The 23,263-nt window shown below is 40.4% G+C and overlaps 1 protein-coding gene across 7 annotated transcripts; it reads left to right on the forward strand.

Moving 5' to 3' along the window:
* The first annotated feature begins 279 nt into the window (after nucleotides 1-279).
* tcf3a (transcription factor 3a) lies at nucleotides 280-23,133 on the forward strand. Of its 7 annotated transcripts, none has more exons than XM_089009046.1 (20): nucleotides 280-785; nucleotides 4,411-4,506; nucleotides 4,729-4,804; nucleotides 9,940-10,013; nucleotides 10,830-10,905; nucleotides 11,588-11,628; nucleotides 11,734-11,869; nucleotides 13,005-13,054; nucleotides 14,232-14,325; nucleotides 14,639-14,775; nucleotides 14,890-15,022; nucleotides 15,129-15,187; nucleotides 15,535-15,613; nucleotides 16,104-16,180; nucleotides 16,307-16,480; nucleotides 16,546-16,654; nucleotides 16,741-16,864; nucleotides 18,707-18,942; nucleotides 19,463-19,569; nucleotides 20,980-23,133. In XM_089009046.1, the coding sequence occupies exons 2-19, from the start codon at nucleotides 4,453-4,455 to the stop codon at nucleotides 19,543-19,545; spliced, it is 1,812 nt and encodes a 603-aa protein (XP_088865172.1). In that variant the 5' UTR covers nucleotides 280-785; nucleotides 4,411-4,452; the 3' UTR covers nucleotides 19,546-19,569; nucleotides 20,980-23,133. The 7 variants fall into 7 exon arrangements, with proteins under 7 accessions (XP_088865172.1, XP_088865170.1, XP_088865171.1 ...); XM_089009044.1 differs by having other exon boundaries at nucleotides 19,463-19,541; XM_089009045.1 differs by having other exon boundaries at nucleotides 281-785; nucleotides 19,463-19,580.
* The last annotated feature ends 130 nt before the right edge of the window (nucleotides 23,134-23,263 follow it).

The following is a 23,263-nucleotide window of genomic DNA, read 5'->3' on the forward strand; positions in this document are numbered from 1 at the left end:
TGGACTTTAAGATGGAAGTAAAATATATGAGAGACATGCTCAAGCGGGATTCCATGCGCACAGACACTGGTGAAGTAAATGATGGTGCTCGCTTGCAACCTGCAGGCAAAACAACACTGCCTGGAGTTTGACATATTTGGACGTCCCACCCGTCAATCAATTTTGGCCGAATCCAATTGGTCGTCTTCTCCGATATTATCATTCCATCTAATACGGTGGTCCACTCTGGGCTCTTCGCCTCATCCGCCCCTCGACATAGAGCCCGACGATTTGCAAATCCGAACCCCACCGTCCAGCACCCCCTGACAAAATTAGACACATTATCACGAATTTGAGATACTTTTAACATTTATTGGCATCTACCGGAACGCGTTTTGTGTCCTTTATTCGTTTTGCATGAAATTGGACACCGCTGATGTTTCTGGTAGCGTCCATGTCCTCCGGTGGGCCGAGCCGCGGAGGGATACATTTTTGGAAGCGACAATGTGGAGGCTGCTAAAATGTCTACTTGGAAAATGAAGTCGCTACCATTTCAGTCATATTAAAAGAAGCAGAGTCATTGCTGAGTTATGGTTCGCGTCAGAGACGGATTTTCATTTTCGTGACGAAGACAGCAGCGAGGCGGCGGACTGTTTCAATCTTGGCTTTCCTCATCTCCCTCAAGCCCACTCTCCGCAGGAGCACGGAGGGGGCAAAGGATCCAGTCCATAACTTTGTTTTTTTTTTATCTCCCTCTCTGGTCGTTTATTTCTCTCTTTTTTTGGATGCTACAAAATTGAGCCACGGTAAATATACCTTTTAAACTACGTTCTCACCCCACGTCAGCGGAGCTTTAACAGTACTTGTCTGTTACGGTGTTATGGGCAGAATAAGTCAAGTTTTAAGCGCATTTTTTCCCTACATGCATTTTCACTATGAAAACAAACGCTCTGTTTATCATACTAAGTGAGATGTTCGTGTTTTTATCACGACCTCGTTTGCCTTACACGTTAAGAAATGTCTTTGTTTCACTCCAGTTGCCTCAATGTTACAGCGTATTAGCATTGCGAGTTAGCCACCAGCTCCCCCCGACCCCCTCGTAAATTGATGTCTGCTAGTATGTCGATTAAAATCATTCAAATCGTCCCACCCGAAACAATACCAATACACCTTGCTTTAAAATAAAATACGGTTTCGCGTTTGTGTTTCAAACTCGAATAGTATTTTGTGTTTGCCACGTTTCAAAAGTCTCTGTTGAAACTTTGGTGACCGGCTCTTTGTGTGGAGTCGCCTCTCAAGTGGGACCAGCAAGGCAACAGGTTCGGGCTTCTATTCTTTTCTCCAATGTTTGGTGGTGGTGGTGGGGGTCCACAGAATACGCGTCCCGTGTAAACACACGCTGTGCTATTACAGCCAACACACTAGCTGCTTGTGTCAATTAGGGGGTTACACTTGTTTCTTGCCAACTTGTCTCGCTCGTGGCTAGGCTGGTGTGGGGGTGCTCAAGCGTTAACAACTTCCATTTGTTAGGAGAGAACTCCCCCATTTTGACCTCAAGAGCACAAAAGACCCTCGAATGCTCACTCTGAATATGGTTGCGATCGATGTTATTCATATGAACAATCACCAAATACACTGTCTACGCCATTATCTCTGCTCATGCCTCTTAAAGTTGAAATCATTGAAATCAAGTTCGACTTCACTGTGCAACTTCGTGCATGCCTTTAATGCATTGTACACACTGGCTATTTAATCATTTGACCATGTATTGTCATTTCTTACCGTCAATGTTGTTTTCCATCAGTATCACACTAGTTGTAGAAAAAATAGATATGCATATCCTACAAGTTATTACAGACAATTGCTTGATGATACCGAGTGCCAATACCTGAGTTTGGTTTGACATTATGTTTTAAAGAGTCTAGTGGAGAAATTAAAACTCGTTTCTTGACCATATCGCAGGCCTCACTTAGCTATAACACAATTGTAACAACGAAAATACAAACTTGATACTCTAGTGGTGATTTAAGTCATTGTTTTTTTTTCTTAGTGACACATTTACACAATGGTAATACTGTTAACGTGCCAAAATGTTTTTTTAAACTTTTATAGCGATAAGTTTACTTTTGAAAAGAAATTTCAGACACGAGCATCGCTACCTTGTGGTGACGAACTCCACTCACAAAGAGGGTACAGCAAGTTCTGAATAATGTGTCTTTGTGTTGTCATATTATTTGTTATTTAGTTGTTTTTTTCTACTTCAAGATGGTGCCGCGAGAGTGGCTGCCTTTTCAGCAGCTCCTGTATTTTGTTTTTCTACTTCTTTCCTTTCCTCGTCCTTTAATAACATTGCTGCTGTGAAATGTAAATTTCTCCACTGCGAGACGAATAAAAGTACATCCTGTTGGAACTAGTTTATATACACATCCTAGAAAAACATCCAATGTTATTTCATTTCTACTTATTTTTATCTGTACCAGGAGAAGAACAACAATTGATCCAATACATCCAAACCAATCAACTCATTAACAAGGGGCTTTTACACTCTTTCCATTCCCAATCTAAATCTAGTGTCAAACAAAACATAAAACGAAGGAAAAACGAACTAATACAAATAATTAGAACACCCACTCTCGATCATGGTTTCAGCATTGTTTTGAATGGCTGCTTGATAATTACATGGCAATGTTACAACACTTGAAGCATTGATTCTTTGAACCAACACGTTGTAATAGCACATGTAGAGTGAGAATATAACAATACCCAGAGGCATATATTCTTTATCCTCTTTGAAACACGACTATTACTGCAGCTTGCTGAGTCACTTAGTGGTGCAACTCTTCTTCATTTGACTTTGTATGGCTGTATTTTGCATTCTTTGATCATTGTTAATTCGGACTTTTTAAATTGGGTGAAATTCTGGCTTTTTGTCACAATATAATTTTTTTTAGTCTTCAGTTGTTTTATTTTTGTATAAAGTAAATAAAGAGCGCACATTTTCACCGTAGCCCTTGTGGTCTTCACTGTTTGAGGCTGAAAGCTAATTTGCGCACTCGTGACGTAGCTTTCCGAAATTCATCATGTCTCACCGCTTGCAAGTAAGCAAAAACACTGGTCAAATACGAACCAAACCTATGTTTTAGGACTGATTTCCTGCTTTTGTGAAGCCAGCATACACTTCATTTTATGCTGCGATAGTAGTCTTGAATAAGCCTCTGTGACCTGCAGTGATAAGCAGTGATATTGTTTTGGGGGATGTATTTATTGTGATATTGTTTTGGGGGATGTATTTATTTTGCTATGATTGATGCATCACATGCTCATAACACCCTTATCGCACTTCATACCTGCTACTGTGTAATATATCAACCTTTGTAGCTTTCACAGCCGTAACGTGATAAAATGTCATGTTTTATTTAGAGCTAACACAATCAAAGTAATGTAGGAGGTGGATCAAAATGGTGATACAATCGCAGGGATACACGAATAAGTGAGATGCGAAGATATACTTGGGCTTGTTACTTTGAATAAAAAATGTTTGTTCTTTGAAATACAAAAAAAAAAAAACACACACACAATGTAATGGTGCTTTTCCGGCTCTACTCGAGCAAGATTTATCCCCCTTTTGGATCAATAATCTGATGCTGGGAGGCAAGGGGTGTGCTCCTTGAATAATAATTATTTCTTATGACATACTGGAATATGATGTGATTGGAAAGATACCATCGATCTATGACAAAAAAAAATATGAATCGTTGATGAGATTACTTTAACCTTTCTACCCTTTTTTGTTTCCTTTCATATCTTTCCTGCTGGGAATTTGGAATTTCTCCATTGTGAGATGAACAAAGACATACCTATCTTTTTTTATTTTATCTTTTTTTTAGATTATTTTTATTGAGATTATTAGAATCAGAATAATCTTTATTGCCACGTATGTAGACACACAAGAAATGTGTCTCCGGTAGAACAAGCTGCACTAGTCTTTTTCTTCTTTTCCTTTCGGCTTTTCCCTTGAAGGGGTCGCCACAGCAAATCAGTGTCCTCCATCTTTTGAGGTTAAAAATGGAAAAAATGCACTATACAGTTCTATTTGGGTTACTGTTTAGAGAGTTAATGGCTTGAGGGAAGAATCTGTTTAAATGTCTGCTGGATTTAGTGTGCATGGATCGGTAGCGCCTGCCAGAGGGGAGTCACTGGAAAAGGTAGTGGGCATGGTGTGGAGGGTCCAATAAGATTTTCCGTACCCTTGTATCGATTCTTGCAGTGTGCAAGTCCTCGAGAGTGGGTCGGGTGGTGCCAATGATTTTTTTCCTGCCGTTCTAACTGTCCGTTGAAGTCTAATTTTGTCCAGATAGCAAAATATTGGCCAGCCCGAACGAAAACATTTCTGATCATTTCCTTCATGTTTTCTTGCCCCTGTGACTGCAGTGGCTTGCTGAGACTGAAAGGGCAAGTGAACTGCAACAGAGGATGACGACAGTGGGGACAGACAAGGAGCTCAGCGACTTGCTGGATTTTACTGCGGTAAGACGGTCTTCTTTCATAGCGAACAGTTGCCAGGTGTTGAGGAATTGGTCACTTTGGCTGGTCAGATTTGAAGCATTGGTGCGTTTACGTCCACATGCATGTTGGTCAATTGTTTTTTTTTTTTTTTTTTTTTTTTTTTTTTTTTTTTTTTTTTTTTTTTTTTTTTGATACCCTAATATTTAACATTATTTTGTGTGGCGTCATTTTTATCCATTTCAGATGTTCGAACTTCCGGTTACAAACGGCAAGAATAGACCAACAGTCAGACTGGCCAGCAGTCAGTTTGGTGGTTCAGGTAAGTCAGAAATCTACTTAGTACCGTATTTTCTGATGTATAAGGCGCACCGGAGTATAAGGAGCATCCTCAATGAATGGTACTACAGTAAAGTCTCGTTATATCGATATATCCGATCCTGCGGCATGTAAATTTTCTCCTTCCGTTCATATAAATAGTATCGTAATAAGCAGTACTATCGATATAACCGATATCGATATAACAAGACTTTACTGTATTTCAAACTTTTAATATACAGTATTTTACGCGCACCGGGCTATAAGGCGGACATTCAATGAATCAAAAAAGATTTCCGAATATAATACAAATATCTAAAAGTTTCCCAAATATAAGGCACGACACATAAGGCGCTACAGCAGATGCTGGGGTTACGCACTACTTCGTCTAAAAGTGTAAATGGAGTCGGTGGCTGCTGACAGTCCTTTGCGAGACCTGTTGTGGCTCAATATTATTTCACATATAAGGCGCAGGGTCATCTTTTGAAGAAAATCAAGGCTTTTGTGTGCGCCTTATACAACAGAAAATATGGTATTTTAGTTTGCACAGCACTATGTATGGGCTTCAGTGTAAATGTAATTTCTGGACTTGTAACATTAAACTACCTGTCCTCGAGTAAGGCTTTTGTCACCAAAAGTAAAAATAAAATGTGGTTCCTGTTCATCTTGTTTGAATGAATGGCTTTCTAAATTGTGTCTTATTTGATTGAAGCCCAACCATATTGCCAATTATTTAACATTATGTAGAACCAAATCTTGCATTTGTCCTTTCCATCACCTTGTCAGCTGTTGCCATTCAATCAAGAAAGCCACAAAAACAGAGGCGGTGGGGGTTGATGCATGGGAACAGGCCTGTTAATCACCTCTGCTGACTCAGGGAAAAACATGCCCTCTTCTGATGTCTTGCTGACTACTTTTTTTTACGGATTTTCCAACATGTTTACGGGTAGTAGTAACGTTACGGCCATTTGTTTGCTGGAAAAAATGTTTGAAGTTTGCGGAAATAATAATAATAATACATTTCATTTATAAGCGCCTTTCAAACCTCTTACTTTTCATCTGATTTTGCCGGGCCTCTGCGATGATTGTCATCTGAAATCCAAGCCCATTTTATTTTCATTCTCCGGAAGCCACCGCTGAAGTGTCACAAAACAGTTTAAAGCATGCAACGCGGCCAATGAAAGCTGCTGTAATGCCTATTCCATGTGTTCCTTACACACAGCGTTATTAGCGTTTTAGGTTAGCGAAAATATTCACACATTCCATTTATAGTATCTCTTGCTTGTCTGTGTATCGTTGAGATTGTAACTGTGCAAATGTTTGCTACTTCTCCTGGCATGATATGCTTTGACAAACAAAACAGTGCTTATCCACGCAATTACTGTCCAGGCCTCATTTAACTCATTCACTGCCGGACAATGTGCAAAAATGTGTCCACTCCAGTGCCAGAGTTTTTGTCATTTTCACTCAAATTGCAGGACGCACAGAATATTGAGTTTTAGGACTGCAAAAACATTCAATGCAGAGTTAGAAACCTTAGACTCTCTTCTTTCATCGGAAAAAAAGAGTTAATTCCTAAGTAATATGGGTCTGGAGTTATCTGCAGTGGAAGTGGGGGCGGCTGTACAAAAGGCAAATGCTGCTCCCTTGTTGGAGGGAAAAATATCGTCATAGGTCTAACCGGAGCTTGATCCGCACCCCTGCAAAAAAATAAATAAATAAACTCCACGTCATGCTTTTCAATACCCGAATAAATTCTGTTATGGCAGTGAATGAGTGAATGATATTCAGCAGTCATGTTCGATGTCAAAGTATAACTGCAACCAGTCATTCACTCGATCTCACATATGGCCATGTTGAGGTTTAGGGTGTGTGGAGGTTCCATTTCTGTGGCTGTGCCTTCAGTTAGGAATCCCCATCCCGTAGAAGAATTTCTTGTCTTCTTTGGCTCAAGTCACCGCCGAGCGAAAGCGGTTCCACTTACACGATTTTTTTTTCTTCTCTGGAAAATTGGAATCTATTTTCAGACACTTTATGAGACTGAAAAGAGTTGAGTGTTGCCGTTGAATTTTGTCCATCACATTTCGAATCAGTACAAATGTACACATTTCAAATGTCGAACATTTGACAATAAAGCGTAACCATGACGCTGTAGGAACCACTATGCGCCGCTAAAACATACCTCCACCCCCTCCCCCGGGCCGTTTTAGAAGTCCTCGGTGACTCACGGGCTACAATGACCCGGGATGCGTTACTTGAACATCGTTCGGTATTTCATTAACAAACTTAACTCTCCGGAGGTTTGACATGGATATGACTTCATGCTTTGTGTCTGTGTGACTCACTTGGAAGCGGAAAGGAAGGAGGTGTATAGACACTGTGAACTGCGAGCACTTGTGGCAATGTTCCTGCTAAGACTACAACATGTCTACAAGTCTGCTCAATGTATGGCAGAGTTGTGTTCCTGAAGCCAATGAGTCAGGCCGGCTGGCTGATTCCAGTATCTCTCCCAATGTAATTATAGACTAGCCGTGCCTGAAGGGATGTTGCATTCTGGATGAGGTTGTGCGAGGGTTAAAAAGCAACATTAAAAAAACTCTGATGTTAGTCATCTTTTTATCCAATATTTTTTGCAACCATTTTGATTGTCGACACTTGGCTCATTCGCTGTAATTCATGAATTTATTCTAAAATTGGAAAAGTGTGACGTGGAGCACCATTCCCTTTTTTTATTCAGGTTTTTTTTTTCGCGCGGGGTGCTGATAAAGCGCTAGTCAGACCTCTTGGCAGTGTTTTTCCCTTCCACGAAGGGACCCTTTGTCCATGTTAACGCTTTGTTACAATTTCAGCTGTTGTTCAAAGCGCTATATAAACCAATATCTATGTATTGCATTGTTTTTTGGATAGCCACCCTTATTTAAAGCAAACTCTTGACACATATATAATTTTTTACCTAATATAGAATAGTGGAGAAGCTTTCCTAGTGAAACACAATTTACTACGTGTACGCCAGAGTTGTTCTATTAGTATGCTGACTAACGAATGATGGAAAATAGCATAAACATCACATTTAATAGCAACCAGATTGAAAGAAATATTTAAATGACTACATTTAAAGCATCTTAACTCATTCACTGCCATTCACGAATGTATTCAGGAATTGAAAATATGACGTAGAGCGCCATCCCCGAATTTGTTCGGGTTAAAGCGCTGGCCATGGCCTCTGGCAATGTTTTTTCCCTTCCACAAGGGCGGCAGCATTTTCATTTTCTCCATGTTTTTTCCAGCGTCAGCTGACATTCAAGCGCTATATAAACCAATATGTATGTGTTGCATTGTATTTTGGACACCCGCCGTCATTTCAAGCTCGTATAACTCCAGACCCATATAATGTAGGAATTAACTACAGTAAAGTCGTTATATCGATATTCTCGGGAGTCGGAAAAAAATATCGATATATCCGATCCTGCGGGCATGTAATTTTCTCCTTGAGTTCATAGAAATAGTATCGTAATAAGCAGTACTATCGATATAACCGATATTGATATAACGAGACTTTACTGTATTTTTTTCTGATGAAAAAAAGATAGTCTAAGGTTTCTTGCGCTGTCTTGAATGTTTATGTCATCCTAAAACTGAATATTCTGTGGGTCCTGCAATTTGAGTGAAAATGACAAAAACCCTGGCGCTGGAGTGGACATATTTTTGCGCATCGTCTGGCAGTGAATGAGTTAATTTTAGTGTTTTTTTTTTTCACTCAGAAAGAAAATTTATCATAAATATAATAATGTTATTTTGCTCGCTAGATCACTAGTTAGAAGACGCTAACGTTTTTCAGCCAAGGAAATTCTCACTCCCGCCATCAAAAGTGCGGGAATGTTGCTCCCATATGTTCACCAGCTTTTCTTCAATTTCATTGTTCCATGAACCCCCTCTTTTACGCCTCTGTGGTATGCGCGAAGAGACGTCCATAACGACTGTTTAGGGAAGTCAGGCAACGTTGGTCAAGGAACGCCACGCGTCTCAACCGCTTCACACGAATTGCGATTTAATTTATTATTTTTTTTCTGACAGTTGAGATTTTGATTCGATTCACCGTGTTCTTCAAATCAAGCTTCAGTGCAATATTCACGATCTACAGGAATATTTATCAATGAGACACAAAAGGACATCATACATCAAAACTCGTCTGTGTAAGCACCGCCACCTTTGGACATTAGGGATATATATAGGGCCAGAGCCATCAGCAAAAAATGTTGTTTGTTGACGAAGCTTTTTGGATGAGAAGCGAAACGTCAGACACCTTCAAAGAAGTACAGATGTCGGCTGAAGAAAATTTTCATCAATACATCAAAACCTTTTCCAAAACACCAAAACATGACTAATACTGCAAGCATAGTAACAAGACTGCGTGTTTGGTAGCATGTGCTTCGTTGCTGTTGTCTCATTTTATTCTTCATTGTAAGACTCATTTTGTGTTCATAGCTGCTTGCTCTCTGCCCCACCGCGACTCGCGTGCACGTAGATCACTGTTGTCACAGCACCCCTCTGCACTGTGGCCTCATCATTCTCTTATACTGCTGATCCTGTCATGACTCGAGACCATCTCCACACCCCCATACCCCTCTCTTCATCATCCCACTCTTCTTTTTAATTTGACAACAAAACCAGAATATGAATATTCATAAAGGCAGACCTCATTAATATGCACAATTATGCAAATCTCTCTGCAATTAAGCTTCAGCTTTCCCCATGAGATTCTACGAGAAGAGATTGAAGGAAATAGGACAGGCCGCGACCAACCTTTAAAATCTGTCATTTCTAACACATTCATCCCTTAGAGTGCTGCCGTGTTCCGTTCTGACATAGCACATGTCATTATATAAGCTCTCGACCTTTTAATGGTTCTTGCCAGGAAAACGTGAAGACTTGGAATGGATCAGTAGAGAACAAAGACAATCATTCTGCAACTCTCATATTGGGTGTTAATTATTCAGACAGACATCCGACAGTTCTCATCAACGTGACAACGCCGTCTATCATGCTTACTGTGCGATCGCGCTTTACACTAAATGTTTTCAGTAGTGCTTGTTCTGTTGTCGTTTATTCCGAACTTATGGGTATACCTCCATATTGTAGGTGTTGATGAGAGAAATGGATCCAGTCCTTGGGGGTCCGGAGAGCAGAACAGCCCATCGTTCAACCAGGGAAGGGTACGAAACTTCACGATTTTATCCTGGAGATTACCAAGGTTGCATTCACACTACAGGGTGTGATTTCCAATTTGGAGCACATAAAATAGGGCTTTTGATTGACAAATTGGTTGGAGGATTGTCATCTTGTGAGGTATGTCACTGTACATGCATGTCATCACATCAACACTGATGAGTAATTTATCCAAAACTAGGATTAGTTATCAGATTAGTGGCATAAAAAATTATTTTAACTATCCACTTTTATTATGGAAAGTGCTTAGCTTGCAACTAATAATTATTTTTATTTATAATTGCATATTCTATTTCTTATTTTGCTGATTCTGTGATTAATTTAAATTAGCGGGTAAATTGTTTTAATTTCCATTCTTAAATAAAATGTGTTTATGATTATTATTATCCCCCCCCCCCCCCCAAAAAAAAGGTGCAGGTGATTCGGTTAAGATATCACAAAATAGGCTGAAATTGTTGTTTTCCAAAGCACAATTGGATATTTTTAAATGTGTGACTTTGATTTCACAGAGTGACAATTGTGTGGAGAACAAAATTTATTTGGCAATATTTACTGGTGAGGGGCTTAATTTCAGAAGATTTGGACAATTTTAGGCCTCGAAACAATGAATCATTTTTTTGGGGGAATTCTGTCGTGATGTGGAAAAAAATGGAAAACAGAAAAGGACATACTTCTGTGATTTTTTTTTTTATGTATTCATCTGGTTTAAGGCCGATTTGGACTAGATGACATGCTCGGATACTTTTTTTAATTAAAAACATTTTTTTTAAAAACCATAATGTTTGTGCCGTGTTCTTTCACAGTGTTTTGGCGAAGACGGCGTTTACAATGAGCAAGCTGGCATTGCACCTGGCACAGTGTATGGAACAGGCATTGCTGGTAAGTGTGTTTAAAATTATATTATATTATAGAATATATATATTATATTATTATATATATATATATTAGATTATAGAATCTGAAAAAGACCTACACACTAGCTGTCTTTACCCGCCGATACCATCAAAAAGGGGTATTTTCACCCCACATTAGATACAGCCACTGCAACGTACATATTTATGAATTCCTCCCATATATTTCCACCATTCACATACATGCAGCACACTTAAGGGAAAACCGCATTCATGCTCAGGTGGTGACGGATATTTGCAGCAGATAATCGTGGAGGATGTGATGGAGCACTGCGTTCCAATTCTGTGCGTTCAATATTGAGGTGGGCGTGTACGTGGGGTCGGATGGGCTGTCGGGGTTATAAAGGGCACCCATGCACAAACAAGGCTCTCCCGAGGGATTACATATGCCCATAGCTCTCTTCTGTTTAACTGTCTGGGCAGAGGAGGGGAGACGGGCACAATTGCCCCCGAACCATTTATAATGGCTCAATTTGTTGTTGTTTTGCACTTCTCGGTCATAAATACTGCACATCACACACACAATCACCTCGGCAGATCCGAGGCGCTCATACGCACACAGAGCCATGACCAAATTAGGATTCAATGTTGACATGAATGCTTAATTTTTCCTCATCATGGCTTAATTTCATTTGGTGTTCTTCCAACAGGGAAGGCTGACAGGGGCCCTTACTCGCCATTTGCAACACAGGTAAATTGTTTTAGCCGGACAAACCTCTCTTTGTACTTGTAATTATTCCGCCATTTTGTAATATGTTGTACATGAACCTTGATTTTCTTGTTTCGTCTGATGTAGCCGGGCTTTTTGCCCAGTGAGATTGCCATGCCCAGTCCCGATGCCCTGTCTCCTTCTGGCTTGAAGCCCGCCTCCCAGTTTTATTCCTCCTACGAGGGCAACAACTCTCGTCGACGACCCACGCATGACCCCATTGGTAAGATTTGAAAAGAGACCTGCGGTTTATATTTCAGCGAGATTGCAATTTTCATCTGATAAGTACGAATTTCGGTATTTTCATCTCAGTTAAAGTGCTTGTCTGTAATAACTCCTCCCATTGATATTTTCAAAGTACAATGACATTCTCACTCTTGTTTCCTCAAATGAAGCAAAAAAAAAACACTGTGGGTGCAACTAAGAGTATATTTTAACTCATTTACTACCAGGCATGTGCAAAACTGTGTCCACTCCAGTGCCAGGGTTTTTGTCGTTGTCACTTGAATTCCAGGTCCCACAGAATATTGCGTTTTAGGAAACCTTTGACTTTCTTCTTTTGTCAAAAAAAGAGTTACTTCCTAAATTATATGGGTCTGGAGTTATATGAGCTTAAATGAGGACAGCTGTCCAAAATACAATACATACATATTGGTTGATATAGTGCTTTAACAACAGCTGAAGCTGGAATAAAGCGTTAAAATGGAAAAAAAGGGAAATGCTGCCCCTTTGTGGAAGGGAGAAAACATTGCCAGAGGCCATGGCCAGTGCTTTATCTGCACCCAAACAAGAAAAACAAAACCCAAACAAATTCGGGAATGGCGTGCTATTCAATGCCCAAATAAATTTGTGAATTGCAGTGAGAGTTAATTTGGTGGCAATCAGTTGAAGAGATAAAACCATATGAAAATGTCATATCACACTGACGGTGACAAAAATATCCACATTTTTCCAGTTATGTCATGATATTGATAAACAAAGAAACAAAAAACAATGATAACCTCAGATAGACACACAAAAACAGTCCTTGAAGTTTTATTTTGAATATATAAGCAAGTGTACAAAAGCTACTTTTGAGACCACACAAAATTGCATCAAGTGACGAAAAGACAGCAACGAACAGCAAACTTGCCTTGGTCTACAAATTTGTGTGTTGGCGAATGAAAAAATTTGACATGCCGATTTATATCGGGAAACTGCTTCCTTTTCAGTCAGTAGTCAGATGTCAGAGGGATTTGCATATGAAGTAACGCCAACATCTACAGATCGCGTGACTGTATCGTCAGTGTTTTTCCACCACTGAAAGCTTGTGTTGTTTGACCCTATATTTGCCTCTTTGTTTTTCTCCTTCCTGTCAGAAGCCCAGCCAAAAAAGATCCGGAAGGTGCCCCCGGGCCTGCCCTCGTCGGTAAGTGCTAACATTCAGTCATTGCATCTCACTCAGTCCACGGGTGTCCGGTTTTCTCAGATCCTGTCGCTTTTCATATGTCATTTGGCATCTCTGGTCTCTTTGTGGCTTGCAAAATTGTCCAACTGCAGCGATGTCGCATAATTCAGCTTGCACAGCTGTGTCTCTGCACCGCTCATTTAAAGAAGGAAAAGCCAGGGAGAGGGTTGCGGGTGAAGGGCCCCCCCCTTCACCCGCTCATTGAGCCAGTCGCTCATTTGTTGTGTATTTATAGTGTGTCATACTTTTGGGGCCTTTCTACTTTGTGACCACACTTCCTCCCCACTGCCAAGCGCGTTTGTGGAGATCGCTTGAGGAAATTCATGCTCACCCCCCTCCCTAGCCTAGCTCTGTGATCCGCCGATTTCCTCCCCTTCTCCGTTTCTTCCTCACCACCCCACTATCGCCTCAAACCCCGCTGCCCCTCCCACTCACCCACTAGCCTCTATGAACAACAGCTCTCCTCCCCCATTCACTCCCCCTCCCCCATCCCTCCATCCCAGCTGCCAGTGGAGTTGGCCGCCATCCAGGATTCGACAGATGGTTCAGTAATTAGGAGTGCATCTCTCCTTCCCTCTTCTCCACTAGCCTCCTTTTCCTCTCCTGGTTCTCTCTGCTTAATCGAATTACAGGAAAAAAACTCCTTTACAGTTGCAGTTGAGTTTGACTTGCATCAACTGTCATTTGGATAAATAAAGCTATTGCTAACTTGGTTCTCGTCAATTGGTATAACTTGCATCTCCTGCTGCCGTCTGGTGCTCTTTACATTACGTGCGCAGGATTTAAAGCATTCTCAGACTGTTTCTGTTGGACAGCCTGACACCTAGGAAATTTGGCATTCGAATCAGCATGATTCTGACTTGATCTTGTTTTCACTCTCTGGTGCTTCCTACTATGTTTGTGACTGCTTTATTTCCTGTATATGATAGCTGTCCATGTGTTACAGCTTGAGCTTTTGTTAAAGCACGATATAAATCAATATGTATTGTATTCTATTGCATTATATTGTATCGGTTGTGTTTGAAAACAAAACATATAACCCACCCACCTCTGCGGTGTAGAAGATGTTACTCATTATCTGATGTAATGCTTTGTAGTTTTCCTTGAATGAGTCTTTTTTTTTGTTTGTTTGTTTTAGGTATGTGCCACAGGTGAGGATTTCAACAGGGACAACGTTGGATACTCTGCTCCAAAAGCAGGAAGCATCTACACACCGGCATTCTACATGCAAGGTTCGTTCAATCAAACAATGTGAGTGTTGTTTTGAAGTATCCCCCCCAAAAAAGTTTGCTTACTGACTTAGTTTAAAAATATCCTGTCGTGTTTTTTTTTTTAAGTAGCTTCCCATTTCATCGTAACGGTGTGACTCAAGGTGCTTTGACGTGTGCATTGGCATCATGGTTGGATGAAGTCATCAAACTAATGTGACATGTCTCATATGTCCTTTTTATTGTCTTTTCATCTCCTGTGGCTGGTTATCCCTCACACCTCTTGTGCCCCCCTCCTACGCGGCTCCCTCCTCTGTCTCTTCATGCCCCCTGACAGAAGGCCTGCACCCGCCTTCCGATCCATGGGGTTCTACTGGGTCGATGGTTCAACCTGGTTATCCTTCCATGCTGGGTAACTCCACCCATCTGAGCCAGCATGGTCCCTTCACTGCCATCAACCCCCAAGACAGACTGGTGAGCCTTCCCGGTTACTATTTTTTGACTTTTTGATTTCTATTTTGATGCCTTTTTGGTGGAGCATTTGTTAACTTGATGTGTTAAAATCCTTTGGTCTCTTTTGCGCCCCAGAAGCGGCAACCGCTGCCCCTCTCGCCCCAAAACTACCCCCAACATGGTAGCGAAGTGAACGGGAACCATCCGGCCGGCTTCCACTCTGGCTCAAACAGCTACGGCGTTCCCAGTCAAACACCCACTATTGCTGGTACCTATGCGATTATGTGTCAACTCTTTCGGCCAACCTTGCGTTTATGACAGCATCACTTGGCACTCAGAACACATTTTAATCAGACATTTGCTCTCCCGTCAAGCCAATCGGGGAGCAGTACCAGGAAGTTCTGGCGATGAGATTGGGAAAGCTCTGGCTTCGGTAAGTTCTGCACAGATGCAAATTCATGTTCATGTTTTCGCACGCTGCCAACTGCAATCATGGCTCATTACTTGAACTCATTCGTTGACAGCCATTCACAAGTTCCCCATATTTTTAAATCCCAAAATGAGGCAAACTCTCCATTAAGAATCTGTTTGTGACTGGTTGTTTTCAAATCTGAATTTCACAGATAAAATGGGCGAGAACCTTTTCTGCCCCTTCCCTTTGAAAAATGTACCTTGCTGAATTCCATTTCACAAATATAAACGTTGACAACAGCGAATGAGTTCGTCATCTGCGGTCACATTTGATCATACTGAAACTCGAAATGTTTGTGTCTATCCAAGATTTATCCCTCAGACCCAAACAGTAACGGCTATTCTTCATCCCCATCAACCCCATCCGGCTCTCCTCAGGCCACTTCAGGTCAGTGATCATTTCCCCATTTAACTATAAACTACTTAACAGAATGGCTGCATTCATCAGAAGATTTATAACCTGATAGTTGGATGTTGCATACCAAATGTAATTTATCTGAATTTTCAATAGTGTGGATAGTGGCAACTCAACATAAGAACTTCACCTTCAATTGATTTGGCAGCCAAATATATCTTATGAGAGAGGAAGGGAAGGTGCAGTCAAAATCAAAAGAGTGGGCGATTACTTGCTTATTTGTCTTTGTCTAGGATTGACATCATTAAACGCCAAATGGCACCAAGACAGCAGAATGTCAGTATCAAGCGAACGCTTTAACGTCATGAATATTATGGATGATACATGTTTACTTTGCCTTTCTATCATTTATAGCAAATGCGTTCATAAACGACCTCGCCACTGGAAGGTCACAGTTGATCTACTTGAATGGAGAATAGCAAGACTATTTTTACATAAATAAACCATTTTCATTCCTTTGCAGGATGCGCTTCTCAGTGGACCAGGTCATCTGGACAGGCCACACCTTCACCTAACTTTCATGGTGGAATTCAGGGCATGGTGAGGCCTTAAAAAAGGATTGTGACCCACAGCTCCAAAGTTTTGTTTTCAATGTTTTTTTTTCCAATAATGTCACATCACACTTTGTCATCATCTCCTCATGTTTTTCATCCATCATCTCTGCAGTCTAATAAACTGGAGGACCGCCTGGATGAAGCTATTCATGTTCTTCAGCGACATGCCAGCGGACAAGGAGGACCAGGTCTGGCTGAGATGCAGAGTCTGCTGGCCTCCGGCTTGGGCTTATCCTCAGCTTTTAGCAGCGCGGTGCATGGCCTCACCAGTCGGTTACCTGGAATGGTATAATTCATAAATGGAGATGGCAAAACCTCGTGCTCTTGGTACATTGTGAACATTGTGTCTAGCAGGTCTCCAACCACCATGAAGACTCTGTTGGACTGCCCTCTAGTGGAGGACTTGGTCACCACAGTTCCTCCTCTGCCTTGGAAGGCTCTCAACCCGACGGTTTCACCAGTGAGTCTTACTCACTTTTCTCCTCCCAGTAACAAAGAGCCAGTGACTCATACCTTTGTTCCATTGTTTTGTTGTTGTTTTTGCAGGTCTGGTGAGCAACCTTAATCGTTCCAGTGACATTAAACGAGAGACCAAGGAGGACGATGAAAACTGCTCTGTGACTGACAAGTCAGAGGATGAGAACAAAGAGTTGAAAGCTCTCCAAACAAGGTGCGTATTTTTTTTTTAATTGTTTGACTTTTGCTGCCATCAAAACAGGTTTCATAGCCAGGTAACTTGTTATAGACCGAACATAGCCTTTTGTTAATTGTGAATCATATTTTGTTATACTTGGTATGAAGCAAGACATTGTACATTTTAGAAGCAGTGTTTCCCAAGGTTATTGAGCCAAGCTACATATTTAAATTGGCGGACACCACCAAAACGGTTTCAAAAGTTAATTGTTCATTTTTTTTGCATCTAGTGAAAGAGTGTATTCTGTGATTGTTGGGATAATGGGTACATTTTGTATTCATATACAGTAAAGTCTCGTTATATCGATATTCAAGGGAGTCCGAAAAAATATCGATATAACCGGGACTATCGATATATCCGACCCTGTTTGCATGTAATTTTCTCAGTGCGTGCATAGAAATAGTATCGATATAACCGGGACTATCGATATATCCGATATCGATATAATGAGACTTTACTGTAATATATAATCGGTTCGCTTCATGTTCCTTGTCGCTCTGAATCGCAATAAGTACTCCTTAGTAACAGTTTTGGGTACCATTGTGTGAGGAATGTAGCCTTATTATGAGTACTATTAGTACCAGTCTTTACCCTGAACATCTGTTTAATTTCTTAAACAAATAATATAGTGTTAAGTTCGTATCCACTTCCCTTCATGAGTAAAGTCCGGGGAAAGTCCTTGATACCTGTCAAGCTCCCCTAATATGAAACACTTATCTCAGAATTTCTGCACAGCAGGGGGGGGGTCTGGACCGTCTCTTCATGCCAGGAGAATTGCATCAACCGTTCTTTGTTTCAAGACATTTATATAAGGGGGCAGGACAGCCTGCCAGTTTATGCTAATAACCGATCATTTTTATCTGAATAAAATCTAAATGTTTTTAGTGTAACATTTATATTTCAAAATATAAACTTTGACAACTGTGGTCACAAAACAATATGGATTTAAAATGGACAAAACGTTCATACCCTCGATAGCATTATAATTAAACAAAGATGTGTTATATGTTGTAGCCAAAACAATTCAGCCGAATTGGATCATTTTCCACGGCACACCTGATGATGTCTTGCGGCACAATAATTGGGATTCACTGCTTCAGGGGACAGAAACAAATCATTTAAATGAGTGCACCGCTTTTTTTCTCAAATTTCATGCTTAATTTTGACAAATAATTTGCAATATCCAGCACATTCGTGAGTAGAAAAGCAGTAGATTAGTACTTCTTCATATGTTCTTTTCCTGACACTTAAATATACTTGGAATATTGTTTAACTCATTCACTGCCAGACGTGCAAAATGTGCCCACTCCAGTGCCAGGGTTTTAATCATTGTCACTCTAATTTCGCGTCCTACAGAATATTGAGTTTTAGGACTACATAGACATTCAATGCAGTGTAATTAACCTAGGACTCTCTTCTTTCATCAGAAAAAAAGTTAGTTCCTAAATTATGTGTCTGGAGTTATATGAGCTTGAAATGAGGGCAGGTGTCCAAAATACAATGCAATACATACATATTGGTTTACATAGCGCTTTAATGACAGCTGAAGCTGGAACAAAGCGCTAACATGGAAAAAAGGGAAATGCTGCCCCCTTGTGGAAGGGAAAAAACATTACCAGAGGCCATGGCCAGCGCTTTATCAGCACCCAAACAAGAAAAAACAAAACCTGAACAAATTTGGGAATGCTGCTCTACGTTGTATTTTCAATTCCCAAATCCATTCGGGAATGGCAGTGAATGAGTTAATGTCAGAAAGATACCTAGCGAGTTTATGCTTACCTGAACTGTTTCCTTCCCTCCTCATTTACCATTGGCTAGTCTGCTCGATGAGGATGACGAAGATCTACCAGTGGAGATTAAAGCTGGGCGGGAGAAAGTGCGGAGGATGGCAAACAATGCCCGCGAGCGGCTCCGCGTCCGGGACATCAATGAGGCCTTTAAAGAGCTGGGCCGCATGTGTCAGCTCCATCTGAACTATGAGAAACCGCAGACTAAATTGAATGTGCTCCAACAGGCCGTTAACGTTATACTCAACCTGGAGCAGCAAGTCCGAGGTCAGTGGGTGTCCATGGAGGGAGGGGGGGGTCCGGTCTTTTTTACGCATGAAACTCTCACATGGCTTCATGCTCCCCGCCTGACCAATTTAGGGATAATCGGTTATGTTATACATTTACAATATTAAGCCAGAAAATTAAAGCACTTCCACATATTGCCCATCCATCCTTGAAGTCACCTCCAAAGTGAGGACAGGGAATAAGGACATAAAAGCCATGTGACTGTTTTAAAAACAACCCTTTTGTAGTTCTCTTGTGGTAGCACATTTCCTCTTAAACCCTCTGTGTAAGACCCACTTACTCTTTTCACGCCTCGATTAACTGGATCAGTAAAGGAGAATATATGAGGAAGGATATGTCTCATCCTACGACTTCTTTTTTTTTCTCCTTTTTCCCGTCTTCCATTTCACCTTTCCTCTCCTCTGCTCCACTTGCGTGAAGTCCTGAACCCGTCGTCGATTGAAGTCACGCTAATCGTTGTTTATGTACCTTTTGTTAAGAGCGTAATCTCAACCCCAAGGCCGCCTGCCTCAAGAAAAGAGAGGAGGAGAAAGTGTCGGCCGTGGACCCCCAGATGCAGATGGGAGGAGGTCTCGGAGGTGATGGACACAACTCTATAAGCCATATGTAATTCCAAGGTTTGCTTTCATGGTTACGGAGTACAGTGGTGACTTGACTTTGCCAGCGCCAAATTGGACTCATAGTTTACTGTTGTCATAACAGTTCCCCAAAATATTGCATTTTCTCTCTTTTGCAATTGCAGCTCTAAATTCAAATATTCCAAAATGTTCCTGCAAGTATTTTTTTACTGCATTGGATGTGCTTCGTAGGTCCACAGAAACAAAATGAAGAAGGTTTCTAGAAATAAAATCAAAAGGTTGTACAACATTAAAAGCACATTTACCGTACCATATTTTCCTGTGTATAAAGCGCACCCAAAAGCCTTCATTTACTTCAAAAGATGACCCTGCGCCTTATACGCAGGTGCGCCTTATATGTGAAGTCATATTGAGCCACAACAGATCTCGCAACTACTGTCAGCAGCCACCAACTCCATTTCCCCCATTAGAAGTAGTGTGTAACCCCAGCTTCTACTGTAGCGCCTTATAATGTGGTGTGCGTTATATTTGGAGAACTTTATATATATTTTATATATATTTATATATTGTATTTGTATTTATATATTGTATTTGGAAACGTTTTTCATTGAAGGTGCCATTTATAATCCAGTGCTCCTTATATATGGAAAAAGTTTGAAAATGTACCATTCATTGGGGATGTGCCTTATACTCCGGTGCACCTTATATGGTGGCAGTGAGCACACATAATTTAATGTTACAAGTCCAGAAATTACATTTACATTGGAGCCCACAGCACTGTGCACAATAAAATACTGTATTTTCCGGTGTATAAGGCGCACCCAAAAGCCTTGATTTTCTTCAAAAGATGACCCTGCGCCTGATACAGAGGTGCGCCTTATATGTGAAGTAATATTGAGCCATAACAGGTCTCCACCCCCCCCCCCCTCCTCCACACACACACACAGAATAAGTCGTGCATAAATTATATAATTTTAATGTGGATTATTTTATATTTGATTTTTTTAAATATATTTCTATCTTGTATTATATTTGGAAAACTTTTTTCATTCATTGAAAGTGCGCCCTATAGTCCGGTGCACCTTAAATATGGAAAACGTTGAAAAATACACCATTCATTGGGGGTGCACCTTATACTGCAGTGCGTCTTATACACCGGTAAATACGATAGCTGCTTCTCGGTTTCGTGAACCAGTAACCATTAGCCATGCAAGTCCGCCATATTTATTTCACCACTTTTTGACTGCCGAACACACTTGGTATCTGGTTCAAATTGTCATTTTAATGTCTTTATTTTCATGGAGAAAATTGGGAATGGCGATTTCACATTAGCTTGGCCATGAACAAAAAAGTCCAGTTACCACTGTATTATTATTATTATTATTATTTTTTTCATCATCTTCAAGCGGATTTACCTCACACTTTTTTTCCCTTCCAGGTTCTGTTAACTAGCATATGTTTGAAGACGTGGCCTTAATGCACCCCCGTGTGATATTTGAAAGGCAAAACGGCCCCTCATTACTGTCAAAAGTGGCCATTGCCACAAACAAACACAACAAGCACACTTGGGGAAGAGAGAGAGGGGGGGAGAGATGTATTCATATTTAGATGATTTGACTCAAGGACATTGAGCTGGGGACGTTCTTATGATCATGTTTTTGTAATTCATTCTACAAAAAAAAAAAGATTTTACACATTGGGAACAAACGTGTTCGGATCAAATCGTACTTTTGAATCCATTGCAACTGTAAAGCAAAGCCAAGATTTGTATTATTGTTTGAATATGTGGCATTCCCATCGATTAAAAGGAGGTCTTAGGTGCATCTTAACGATAAATTGACTGAATAGTCAGAAAGGGGGACAAGACTCCAAGCTTGTCTGTTATACATTTCTGTTGAGGTTACGTGTGGTGTGTGTGTGGTTGTTTTTCCCCCTCCTCTTGAATAAACTGCGGATCCTACGGGTCACTGCCTTGCAAGTGGAACTGACCGACCGCCCGAGATAGAGCATAGAAATGAGGAAAGACTCATTTCCAGAGATAAGACAGTCTCTCGATGGGGGGGGGGGGGCTTCCGTAGAAATAGCGCAACTAGATATCATGGCGCAGAACATGCGCTATCATTTTGACTAGTGGTCATCCTGGACGGTCACAAGGATTTTTTTTTAAACCAAACCGAACCTGCCACGTTGTTTTCATTTTTTTTTTATATTGTCCTTTCTTGAATATTCATCACAGCAGACTTTATTATTTGCAAACCAAAAGCTTTTTTTTTAAGTATGGACTAAGGCAGAAGACGAATGGTTCACTTCGGGAACATTTTATTGCGAATTGTGGAAGTGTCCTGCGATCCTATGTGATTGGACCAATCAGGTCACGACAATTTGGGATGACAAGCTCATCTCTTAAAGGTTGTGTTGCGGAAAAGAACAATTTGAGTATTAAAAGGGATGGTGACCTTCTAGATATTAATTTACTCGATTGCCATTGCTTGACTTGGTTTGACTTTGTTTCTCTTATTTTTTTTGTATTTTTTGAACAACTGCAAAGCCTCTTTGTAATGATCTTCCTTTTGTGTTTGTTTGTTTTTTTTGTAAAATAGTTACGAGTTAGTGTTTTGTTTTCCATTTGTTATGCTCTTTCTTTGTTTACATTGTTTAAATTGAAGACTTTTTTTTAGATTACGGGAACAAAGTGAGGTGTTTTGTCTTGTGCCAGGTGCTTGGAAATGTTAGTAATGACAAATTCTGGCTCTATTGTCACATGTTGTGATGATTATATATACATATATATTTTTGGGGTTTGTTTCTGTGCAAAACACAACCTTTTTATTTGGATTCATTTGTTTATGCCAGTTCGGTTGAAAGTGAAACCTCAACCTCCACTTGTGTAATGTTACGATTCATTGGCGTTGAAAACAACAACCAGCGTTTCAACAATATTCAGCTTCTTTATTATTCAAAACAAATATATACAAGCGTGGCCTTAGTCATTTTTTTGACTTTGGGAGTTTTGATGAAGGTTACTCACCAGTGCCTGAATACTTCTGTTACATCCATATATGGAATGAAACGTTGCTTTGACGCAGGAGTCCAAGTACATCAACGAGAATTTATTGATCGTGACACCGTTGACACTGAATCCTTTGTAAACCTTTTATTTACGGATTTGCTATATTTAAATATGAGCTTGTCCTCCACTGTCATGTAAATGTGCGGCTGTATGATGTATCAGCTGGGAGGGGAATACTCTGTTTACTTTTGTCATTTGAAGATTATGCCCGATGGAATAACTGGTGGGTTTATTTTCATCTAAAAAAATGTTCTAATAATGCAAAAAAAAATGACTTGTGTCTGTGTAAATGATTTTTCTACAGCGTGCAAGTATGAAAACACAATATTCTTTATTAGAAGACTTCCGCAACAAATGGCTTGTTACCGCTCTTTCTGTCTTCATAAATATTTGAGGGCAATATCTATATAGGCTTTGTCCTCAAAGTGCCTCCAGTTTCCTATTTTTATATATAAAGTAGATATTGAGAACTGTTGTGTATATAACAGTAATGTAGTAATAAATGTGCCATTTTTAATATCAGAGCTCATTGTGCCATTGTCTGAAAAACCTGACACTGACAACACTTAAAAAAAATGCAAATGCAGTCATCTCTAGAAACAGTCCAGTCGACACACCACTGTACAAATGCAACATTTGAGAAAGAAAAATG

This window comes from Hippocampus bargibanti, linkage group LG11, assembly GCF_051943395.1.
Source record: "Hippocampus bargibanti isolate YZ-2025 linkage group LG11, ASM5194339v1, whole genome shotgun sequence".
NCBI lineage: Eukaryota > Metazoa > Chordata > Actinopteri > Syngnathiformes > Syngnathidae > Hippocampus > Hippocampus bargibanti.